The sequence below is a fragment of the Quercus suber genome, unplaced genomic scaffold, assembly GCF_002906115.3.
Source record: "Quercus suber isolate HL8 unplaced genomic scaffold, Cork oak 2.0 scaffold_164, whole genome shotgun sequence".
In the NCBI taxonomy this organism is placed as follows: Eukaryota; Viridiplantae; Streptophyta; class Magnoliopsida; order Fagales; family Fagaceae; genus Quercus; species Quercus suber.
Genome location: NW_027069625.1, coordinates 718,982 through 730,682, shown reverse-complemented (window position 1 = coordinate 730,682; position 11,701 = coordinate 718,982). Strand labels below are relative to the sequence as shown.

Below are 11,701 nucleotides of genomic sequence, written 5' to 3'. Positions count from 1 at the left end.
TTAATTAGTAAAGTCTTTGATAGTTGAATAAGAAATCTGAGGTTCAATTCTCACTTATACAAAAAACCGATTGTTATCTTAGTATGATGATAAAGAACACAACTATCAAAAGCAGACACAATATGTTAAAACTTAAAAAAAAAAAAAAAAAAATAATGAACTCCAATTAATTGGACTTAAATATGAAGTGCGATCCGTTAGGACTTCATTCATGGACAGAACCACCATTGCCCCCCAATTTTTTTTATAAAAAATATTATCATATATATTGTACTAATTTTAGCAATTTTATTTTATAAAATTACATTTTGTTTCCCTTTAACAATATCATTGATTCTTTTAAGAGTAATACTATCCTCACTAACTTTTTTTATAACATTTTTATAAGCTGTTTTGGTAGCAAATTCTTATTGGTTCATATGTGGGTCCACCACTCACATAATTTTTTTACTTACCAATAATCACTTATCACATCAGTAATTTATATATATATATATATATAAACTTATAGCTTTAATATTTTCCTCATTTTAGTGACCATAACAAAATTTATAGATTTGAAATCTAAAAAAAAATATACAAGCCCAAAAAATAAAGAAAGCTCATCAACAATAATTACCAGTAAAACTAAAAAAAAATTAAGCTTAATTAACTAATTTTATCTAAAATAAATAACTCTGCCTTTTAAAAAATACTAAACAAAAATAATTTTGTTTTTACCCAAATAGAAAAAAAAATCTCAGCAACTAAGTAACAGGGTTAAAGGTTGAAACTGTCACACATAACTAATAATAAAACTGCCCTCCTAACTCAAAGTTAGGGCTCCATCCCTAACTTCATTTTTATTTTTAGAAATGTCAATTTTTTGTGGCACAATGTAGCCTGTTAGACAGCCCTTTGATCTAGAATGACCCATGTTCGTCCCCTCTTTTTCTTCTTGGATTTTTTTCCTCGAAGTTTCTTCTTAAAATATTATTCATTAAAAAAGAAAAAGAAAAAAGAAGTGCGGTCAAAATTGAAGCTGGGTCATGTTATGTATTAATTGGCAAAATCTACTCATCAAAAAAGAAAAAAAAGAAAAAAAAAAGGCAGAATCTAAAAAAAGACTTATAAGTTGGACTCTCCGAGTTGGCCCATCTTTACATTCTTTGAGTACAAACTTGCAAGTTGCAACCACAGCCATCACCATTACTTGGAAAAAAGAAAACCACAGCCATCACCATACCCTTTGTGCAAACAGTGCCACCTAATCATTTCATGCAAGTTAATTCAAACTAATTACCATTACTTTCCCATTCTAGATATCAATAATAAAACAACCTTCCTAAAAAATTTTCACACTCCCACAGTTTACTTCATTTGAGCCCATCACAGATTCACAGTACAAAAGTGGAGAGAGAGAATACAATTTTTGGGAATATAAAAAGCAAAAAAAAAAAAAAATGTAGTTCTAGTTAATGAGAATAGTTCAGTTGGTAAAGTTTGGACACTTCATCTAACTCATTTAGATTTGAGTTTTGTCGCTAGAAATCCTTCGATGGTGAGCATCTATATAATGATTGACCTGCTGATCTTAACTTGTGCGCCCTGCAAGGATTGATGTAACTTAGTTAACCCTCATTTTTCTTTAACCAAAAAAAAAAAAAAAAAAAGAAATAAATGCAGCTCTCTATGATAAATAAAAAAGTTATAAAACTAAAGAAAAGAGAAGAAAATAAAAGCAAAGCATAGCATAAAATAAAAACTTGGGGTTGGAATGGAGGGGTCACTTTAGTAAAATGGTAGAGAACCGAGGCTTTTTTGTAAAACTTTTTCCTAAATGGCCTGAAAACTCTGAAACGAGAACGAAAAGTCATAAACAAAAGAAAAGCAAAAAATGCAAAACCTTCCTGTGTCTATATATAAAAAAATCTGACACACACTCTCTCTCTCTCTGTCTTTCTCAATGAGTCTTTGCTTTGCTTTTTCCCTGGTATAAAAAAGACAGCTAGAAATAATGGCGGTTGTGTTTTGATTGATTGTAGCAGAGAGAGAAAAAAAAACCAGAGAGAGAGAGAGAGAAACTGGTAAAGCAATAGTGAATAGTGATAGCAGAGGTACCAAACAACGTAGTAGTACTAGTAGTAGTAATAGAGAGAGAGAGAGGACTACTTAGTACAGCCACTCCCACTACCATCACCACAAAACCCATTACACTCTTTTAGCTTCAATCAAGCCCTCCATTTCCATTAGTAGAAAGTAAGAACAAACACAACCAAACCCCAAATCCAGTCCATGCAAATATAAAAAGATATGGTCTTTTTGAAGAAAGCCTACCCATGTTTCTGAACAGTGATCGGTAATTTATTATCTGGGAGAAAAAAAAAATTTGCTTTTGTTGGCTGTTTGTGTTTAGCTCTCTTCTGGGTTGGTTTTGAATTGGGATCTGTGCTTTGTAGTGAAGCCAGCTTTGGTGCATTGAAGCTGAGATCTGGTCTCTTGGTGGCATATTTAAGTGTTTTTGGTTTCTGGGTTTTCTTGGTTTTGTGAGTTTGGGGCTAAAAAATTCAGGTCTTGGAACTAGCCTAACTGTGGAGCTGCAAGCAAAGCAAAAAAAGCCAAAAGCTGTCTTCTTCTTTTTTGTGAGTTGGGATTTGGAGCTGTAATGTTGAGGTTTATAATTTGGTGAAATTTTTTTTTTTTGTTTTGTACCATGAAGTTGTGGGTTCAAAGTTTGAATCTTTGGGGGTTGTGGGTGAGGATTGTAAGGTGCGGATGAGGCTCAAATCGACTGTGCTTTGTAGTGGAACCGGTTTCGGTTGAAGATTCCGAAGTGGGTTTTTGGGTTTGGGTTTTTGGTGTCTTTGCATGAAGTTTCTTAGTCTATAAGTTTGGTCTCTTTGAAAGATTTTGGTTGTTATAAGTAGAGGGAGAGAGGGAAAGGTAAAAGGACATGGTATTGTGCAGTGAAAGAGAAGGATGTAAAGAAAGTGATTATTCAGTGATTTTGGTGTTTTTTAGGGGTACTTTGGTGCTTAGTAGTTCTGATTAAGAGTGGGTTTTTGGATATAATTAGTTTTGAGCTAAAGTAGTACTACTAGATTTGAACTACTTTTGGAATATCTGCAGGAATGAGGCTCTCTTCAGCAGGTTTTAGTCCTCAATCCCAGGAAGGTATGGCAATTAATTTCTTGCAGATTTGGTAATTTCTTTTATTCTGAGTCTCTCTCTCATCAATTTTTTGGGGGAACATGTCAATGGCTACTCACTGTGATTTCTGAGAAATATCACGATAGGGATGGAAAATAAAAATGCTGAAAATCCAAGAGAGCTATAATTTAATATTTGTGTTTTTTTCCTCCTTTTGTTTTTGCTTCTTGGACACTACCTGAAACTTTTAATGTTTACTGCTATAGCTTCTTCTCTCTCCTCCATATTCTGAGCAACCAGGTCCAAAATATTAATTTGGCTGCATCTTGCTGAATTTCTGTCTGTTTCTTGTCCTTTGGGGTTTGGTTTTTTTTATGTTGTAGTAGCCATCACTTAGTATCTTAATTGGGTTCCTGAATTTGATATTTACCATGATGGGATGGCCATGAAGCCATACTGATGGAATTCTCAAGTAATATCCAAATTTTATATATAGTTTACATGTATTCTTCATGGAACTCTGTGTCACAGAAACTAATTTTGCAGGTGAGCAGAGAGTTCTAAACTCTGAACTTTGGCATGCCTGTGCGGGTCCTCTGGTTTCACTACCGGCTGTTGGAAGCCGTGTTGTTTACTTCCCCCAGGGTCATAGTGAACAGGTTAGTATATTTGAGTTGAGATGTAAATGATTGTAATATTGGATTTTGGAGCTGATACTGTGAAATGGGCACCCAATTTGTCAACTTCTGCCTGCTACTTAAAGATTGAATCATGAATATTGTTCTACTTTTTCTAGACAAGTAAAAATACTGCTGTTTTCTGCATAAATTTTCCTTTTGCTTTTTGTTTCTTTTTTTGGTATTAACTTTTCCCCTCTCCTTTGAATTAACATATATAATGACTGATGATGACCTAGACAGTACTGCAAGTGCATTGGAACTATATATATCTTTAGATCGAGAAGTTTTTGTTTCTTCTCCTTCCCCTTTCTTGCGTTCCTTGTTTGGAGTTGCTAATTTTGATAATGAAAATATAAGCATGCACTTGGCATGTTTGATTACTCTTTGTGCTTAGATGTATCTTTCCCTTTGTGTGCACGTATGTGCGTGCGCGGGTATCTATCAATTATTATGCAAGTTCCATTAGCTTCAGCTTGTCAGATTTCTCTTTTTCTGGAGATAAAATCAATGTCAACCTGTCTAGTATTCTTTTTCTATTAGTAAATATTAATTTGTAACTTATAACCATGTAGATTGATTGGTGCCTGTCCATAGTTCAGAATTTTTGAATGTTAATAGTTGAAGATTAACATGCTTTGATTTTTTTTTTTTTTTTTTTGTTAAAGCCAGATTCATCATTAGGAGTTGAATGGTTCATATACATTGAAATGAGATATAATAATTATATACCAACCTTGATATCTAAAGCATATCTTAATGGTTCAACTTAGGTTGCTGCGTCAACCAACAGGGAAGTTGATGCCCATATTCCTAACTACCCAAGTTTACCTCCGCAACTTATCTGTCAACTTCACAACGTGACCATGCATGTAAGGGTTTTCTAGCTTTGTTTGTTCTGGTTTCTGAATTATTTTAGGCCAGTGTGTGATGGATCCAAATTTGTTAACTTCAGGCAGATGTTGAGACAGATGAAGTATATGCTCAGATGACCTTGCAACCTCTGAATCCGGTACACTACTGTGTATTTATTCGCATTTTGGTTTGTTGACCTTATTGATTGGTTCACATTTTGATAATGACCTTAATCTGCAGCAAGAGCAGAAGGATGCCTACCTCCCAGCAGAGCTGGGCACCCCCAGCAAACAGCCAACAAATTATTTTTGTAAAACTTTGACAGCCAGTGACACAAGCACTCATGGAGGTTTCTCTGTTCCTCGCCGAGCAGCCGAAAAAGTGTTTCCTCCACTGGTAAATCTTTTTTAACTGAAGATACAGTCATCAATTTTTGATTCTCCTGTGGTTCACAATCTCGTGTTGTTTCTAACATCAGACTTCCAACCTGCAGGACTTCTCCCAGCAGCCTCCTGCTCAAGAGTTAATTGCAAGGGATCTGCATGATAATGAATGGAAATTTAGACATATATTTCGTGGTGAGTGTTTTAAGTCAACCATTATGAAAAATGCTGCTTTTTGTCGCCTTTTATTTTTTAAATTTCTTTTCAAAATCTTAGAGAAGAAATGTGGTAGATGGTGAGATGTGAGTTTGAATCCTTTTAATTAGTGTAAGCCAACTGTCTACAGTTTGTTGGTACATTTCTAGCTAATTGCCGTCTCTGTAAGGGTTTTTATCATGTATAATTGAAGGTAGTGTTGTACTCTCCCCAGAGTTCAGAGTTTGGGTTGCATTACAAAATACACTAAATGCTCTCTTAAAGGTTGTTACCTTTTTGTTTTCATGCAGGCCAGCCCAAAAGGCACCTTCTTACAACTGGCTGGAGTGTATTTGTAAGTGCTAAAAGACTCGTTGCTGGCGATTCAGTGCTTTTTATCTGGTAGGCAGTTTGCTAATCCCCTGATATTGACATTTTCACCTATTTTGTACTTGAATCAGGACATAGAATAATTTTTCTTTCTCATTCTCCTGCATCTCTCCTACTGCTTGTTGTTTTTGTCCATTGATATTCCTGTGGCCTAGAAAACTTATCTGGGTGATCTGAGCTATGTAACCTATTCATTGTCTTGGAAAGTCGATAAATATATCGTAGTAGGTTTAGAGAAAAGCACAATATAAAATATGTTTGGCTCTGACCATAAGGCCCTTTTTGGGCTAAAACTTCTCTTGATGTACTTGCTGAGAAAAATCCTCTGTACGTGTATCATATACTGTGTGTGCAAGGCATGGAGATTACAACTTATCTGACTCTTTCATTTAACTTGTTTCTTTAAAGTTATATGAACATAGATAAATATTATACATAGTGTTTTTTGAGTCAGACTGATATGTCATCTTGTTCATCAGGAATGAAAAGAATCAATTACTCCTCGGTATCCGACGTGCTAATCGACCACAAACTGTGATGCCGTCATCAGTTTTATCTAGTGATAGCATGCACTTGGGTCTTCTTGCTGCTGCAGCTCATGCAGCTGCAACCAATAGCCGTTTTACCATATTCTATAACCCAAGGTACAATTCTTCAATGGTGGTATAAATTATATATTTTTGCAAATGACCAGCTTCCTCTAAATTCACATCAATCTTCTTTCAGGGCTAGCCCATCGGAGTTTGTCATACCACTAGCCAAGTATGTTAAAGCAGTCTGTCATACTCGTGTATCTGTTGGGATGCGCTTTAGGATGCTATTTGAAACAGAAGAATCAAGTGTCCGTCGGTAGGTGTCAAACCAGTTCTTGTTAGTCACTTTGTCTGTGCCTTTCTGTTTTCCCAAATTAATATTTTAATAGATCACTCTGAAGCATGCGAGCAGGCCTAGATAATCTATGAAATAGAATATTATGGAGTAAAATTATACAAAGTCCGTGATATATTAAAGACTGTCAACATTTTAAGGGCGAGAATGTTAAATGAATATTTAAATCCAGGTCAATATTTTGAACATGAAATCTGTGACAATGTAGGGAACAATGAGATATTTTAATCATTTGGTATTTCAATACACAGACAAAGCTCTTTGGGTAAATTGTGGTTGGATTGAATAGGCATGAAGTGTGTGTTACACTTGTTTGAGCTCCTATTTAATGCCCTTGAGGTTGATAAATTGCGGTCTTTTTATTTGTTATCTTTGTAGCAAAGGATTTTTTCCCAAGACATTAACTTTTATATGTGAAATATGGACTGATCATTGTATGTTATTCAGCTACATGGGTACGATAACTGGCATAAGCGACTTGGATCCTGTTAAGTGGCCAAATTCACATTGGCGCTCTGTCAAGGTTTGTTGAGAACAAATGGTGATATTATTTTTTATGAATTGGCAAGTAACTTGATAGAATATTACCTTGTCTAGGTTAATTTTCTTTCAGGTTAAATCTCCATCCTATTATGAATAGATCAAATTGTGAATGTCGTTATAATGGTTGCAGGTTGGCTGGGATGAATCCACAGCAGGGGATAGGCAGCCAAGAGTGTCACTATGGGAGATTGAACCATTGACAACATTCCCAATGTATCCATCTCCATTTCCTCTCAGGCTTAAGCGACCTTGGCCACCTGGACTTCCATCTTTCCATGGTACTCATCTTCTTCTACCTAGGGCTATGTATTATATTTTGACATTCTACAACGCATCTCATACTCTTCTTCTCTTAAACCATCGAGGCTAAAGTTTCAACTCTCTTTGTTGATGTTTTTTGCTTTAAGGTATTAAGGATGAAGATCTGGGAGTTAATTCTCCTCTCATGTGGCTCCGAGATAATGGAGATCGTGGAATCCAATCTTTGAACTTTCAGGGAATTGGGGTCTCTCCATGGATGCAACCAAGGCTCGATGCTTCCATGCTTGGTTTGCCAACTGATATGTATCAAGCTATGGCTGCTGCTGCCCTGCAGGAAATGAGAGCTGTGGATCCTTCCAAAGCACCACCTACATCCCTACTGCAATTCCAGCAACCACAGAATCTCCAAAGTAGGTCTGCTGCTTTGATGCAGCCCCAGATGGTGCAGCACTCTCAATCTCAACAGGCTTTTCTACAAAGTGTTCAGGAAAACCAGCATCAATCTCACTCTCAGGCTCAAGCTCAATCACAACTTCTTCAGCAACATTTGCAGCATCAGCACTCGTTCAATAATCATCATCATCATCATCATCAGCAGCAGCAGCAGCAGCAGCAGCAGCAGCAACAGCAACAGCAACAGCACCAGCAACAGCAACAGCACCAGCACCAGCACCAGCAGCAACAGCAGCAACAACAACAACAGCCGCAGCCGCAGCCGCAGCCACAACTGGTTGACCATCAACAGATTTCAAGTGCTGTCTCTACAATGTCTCAGTTTGCTTCATCCTCTCAATCCCAATCACCATCCTTGCAAGCAATTCCTTCTCTTTGCCAACAGCAGAGTTTTTCTGATTCTAATGGGAATCCTGTTACCAGTCCTATTGTTTCTCCTCTACACAGTCTGTTGGGTTCATTTCCCCAGGATGAATCATCCCACCTTCTCAACCTGCCGAGAACTAGCTCCTTGATATCTTCTACTACCTGGCCATCTAAGCGAGCTGCAGTTGAACCTCTTTTCTCCTCTGGAGCTTCTCATTGTGTTCTGCCCCAGGCGGAGAAGTTGGGAATGCCTCAGGCTAACATCTCTTCAAATTCTATTTCTCTACCACCCTTTCCTGGGAGGGAGTGCTCAATAGACCAAGGGAGCACTGACCCTCACAGCCATCTTCTCTTTGGAGTTAATATAGAGCCATCAACCCTTCTAATGCAGAATGGGATGTCAGGTCTTAAGGGAGTTGGCAGCGATAGCAACTCTACAACCGTACCCTTCCCTTCTTCTAATTATATGAGTACTGCAGGCTCAGATTTCTCACTTAATCCAGCAGTAACACCTTCCAGTTGCATTGATGAATCTGGTTTCCTGCAGTCTCCAGAAAACGTGGGCCAAGTAAATCCACCAACCCGAACCTTTGTTAAGGTGAGCTGCCTTTTTGGGTTTATGTTGTGTGCGCAATAGATTGTTTTTCTTAATCATATTCCTATTATATTTAACTTTTTATAATGATCTTTGGCATTCTTTCTTGTTTCTGATTTGACTATTGTAAATATTAACAGGTTCACAAGTCAGGGTCCTTTGGTAGGTCACTGGATATCACCAAATTTAGTAGCTACCATGAGTTGCGTGGTGAGTTGGCTCAAATGTTTGGCCTTGAAGGCGAGTTGGAGGACCCCCTGAGATCAGGCTGGCAGCTTGTATTTGTAGACCGGGAGAATGATGTTCTTCTCCTCGGTGATGACCCCTGGCCGTGAGTTTCCATCATTATTATTTTTTTGCCTCTTTTCTTTATAAATAAAACTGTGATAGGTTCAGGATTATTATTATTATTATTTTAAAAAAATTGTCTGTTGGATCATAAATTTATGCCTTTTAAGTATTGATTTGCATCTCAAAGCATAAAACTTGAATTGAATCGTTAGGGCCATCTGTAAATGGTGGTCATGGAGGTCTATATTCTCAATACAATTGTCTTCTCTGGTTTTTACATTTTATCTTGATTTCTGCTCTTAATTGGCCAAGATTGATAAGATAATGCTTTTTTTTTTTAACACCAGGGAGTTTGTAAACAGTGTGTGGTGTATCAAAATACTGTCACCACAGGAAGTGCAGCAAATGGGCAAGCGAGGTCTAGAGCTTCTGAATTCTGTACCGATTCAGAGGCTGTCCAGTAACAGCTGTGACGACTATGCAGGCCGGCAGGACTCAAGAAATTTGAGCTCTGGAATAACGTCTGTGGGGTCTCTTGAGTATTAAAACTATTTAACCAGTTAAGAACCATTCTATGCTTCTGTAGTATTAGCATCTCTTCCTGCCTTGTGAGGTCAAGAATTGGTGCTTAGTTCTAGCTTCTTATAAGCTAATAGTGTAATTAAATGATATACTTCTATGTTTTTCTATGCTTTTGGAATACATACTATACATATATATATTAGGAAATTAATGTTTGTCAAGATAGATATTTGTTTCTGTAGTATTGCAGTCTATTTGATACAAGATGTTGCACTTGTTCATAAGGTGTTATTCATCTTCTTGAGTTTAACTTCACATTTTCTTATGTTTTGACAATAACTTTCTGCATGTGGAGAGAGAATCATAAGGCTTCAATTTTATGTGATGGTTATCTATATCAGCCAGGGGTTGAAAACAACTCTATTATGCTTTCTGTTATTATTGAAACAGTCTGTGTGTTGTAGGGTTTTTGAGTTTTGAAAAACAAATTGAAGAATCCCATCTTTGCTTTAAATGCATCATCTTATTAAATATGCCTTGCTCAATGTATACATCAATTGTGCTTGATCCTACTCCTTTTTTTCATGTGCACACTTTGTGTACGCATGGTTGTTTATGTGCATTCTTAAGTTTGCTTAATTTTCTATGTATCCTTTGTGTTACTTTTAATTGCAGTACTAAAATTATTTGAAAGGTTTGAATTCCATTGATAATATGGATGGTAGTCTCCATAAGACTTAGTCTAGTCTCCATAAGGCTTTGTCAAGATATTTATTCATGTACTTTGATACTTTGAAAGTGATTGATCTAGAGAAATTACTCATTGGAATTGAAAAACAGTTGTTTTGCATAAGAGGGAAATGTTGAAAATTACTGGAAAAGCATATGGGAATATTTTAAATCCACATGATGGGTTTTCCATATATGTCGTATTAAGAACATGATTCTATGACATTGTATAGGATCAAATGTGATAATGATTTGTATAGTACACCCCAAAGTGGAAAAAAAAAAGGGATGTTAAATCTAGATAATTTTGGGCATGACTTGTTTTCCATGAGGGGGTAAAGTTGGATAATATTCAGCTGAATGATCATGTGATGCCCAAAATGTGTCCCTATTAGGTAGGGCCAGTGATGTCTGCAAACACTGACACGTGCCTCACGGGTTGTCCTTTCCCCAATACCTTACAGGAAAATGTTAAACAAGCGGTGCTTGTTAAGAATACCCTTAATGAGTTGTGATAATGAAAAGGACAAAAAGTTATTAAAATGTTACTAAAAAAGATTTTTTTAAAAAAAAAACTATTAAAAATTATCAAAAATAATAAAAAACTGCAAAAAGTAAATTAATGTTATAAAAAGTTGCAAAAGGTTGTTGTTAACGGCACCTTATGGTGCCCATTAACACAACCCATTCATATCCTATTTTCCATTTTTCGTCTGGTGGTGAGGATAAAACTTGAATCAATTTGGGGCAAGGGAGATATATCTCATTCAGGTGTGGGACTAGGTGGCCACTGTGTAAAGGTGAAATTGAAGGTTGGTTTGTGTATTTTTCTGATGCCATGTTGTGGGGCTATGAGTAATAGATGGAACTTTTTGATGGATGGAATGGTGACAAGGTAGGGCACTACCCAATAATAATAATAATAGTACCCCAATAAAAGGTAAGGTTGGCATTTCAACAACCCCAACCCCACCTTTATATTTGTGGTGGGGACGTTTTCTAGAGCTTATATGTATTTGTACCTCCTCCTCCTCACCTTTAAATTTTTGATCGACCCCAAAGCTCTCAAGCACAACATGACCAATAAGGACTGATATTTTTCTTGTTTAGCTTGTGGGAGATGCGATTCACTCACTGTGTGTGGCTTTTTCTTCGTGTGAATCCTAAACCACATGGTGAATTTCAATTTCGCTGCAAGTTTTTTTTCTTCGTGAATTCTAAATCACATAGTGAATCCCAATTTCTTAGAAGAGTCTTAGTTTAATTAGTTGACAATTCTTAGTATTTTCAAGTAAGACATTTTAGGTTTAAATCTGTATTCTCGTTGAAAAAAAAAAAAAAAAAAAAAACCCAATTTCTTGCAAAGAGCCTTGAAGCTTTAACTCGTTGATACTTTCTAGTATTTTGGGTTTAAATCCTCACTC

The 11,701-nt window shown here is 36.4% G+C and overlaps 1 protein-coding gene across 1 annotated transcript; it reads left to right on the top strand.

Moving 5' to 3' along the window:
• The first annotated feature begins 1,886 nt into the window (after positions 1 to 1,886).
• On the top strand, positions 1,887 to 9,773 carry LOC112032136 (auxin response factor 6). The gene is made up of 14 exons (XM_024064894.2): positions 1,887 to 3,153; positions 3,676 to 3,788; positions 4,580 to 4,678; positions 4,762 to 4,818; positions 4,902 to 5,057; positions 5,155 to 5,239; positions 5,551 to 5,641; positions 6,109 to 6,273; positions 6,356 to 6,478; positions 6,965 to 7,040; positions 7,191 to 7,338; positions 7,468 to 8,738; positions 8,876 to 9,066; positions 9,374 to 9,773. Exons 1-14 carry the CDS (start codon positions 3,111 to 3,113, stop codon positions 9,570 to 9,572), a joined length of 2,817 nt encoding a protein of 938 aa, XP_023920662.1. The 5' UTR covers positions 1,887 to 3,110; the 3' UTR covers positions 9,573 to 9,773.
• Positions 9,774 to 11,701: the final 1,928 nt, after the last annotated feature.

What these genes read in the sequence shown, in the direction of transcription:
- LOC112032136 (XM_024064894.2), top strand. Translation starts at nt 3,111, where the DNA reads ATGAGGCTCTCTTCAGCAGGTTTTAGTCCTCAATCCCAGGAAG. An exon ending in CCCAGGGTCATAGTGAACAG is followed by an intron (nt 3,789 to 4,579) that starts GTTAGTATATTT and finishes GGTTCAACTTAG; the next exon opens with GTTGCTGCGTCAACCAACAG. An exon ending in CCTTGCAACCTCTGAATCCG is followed by an intron (nt 4,819 to 4,901) that starts GTACACTACTGT and finishes CTTAATCTGCAG; the next exon opens with CAAGAGCAGAAGGATGCCTA.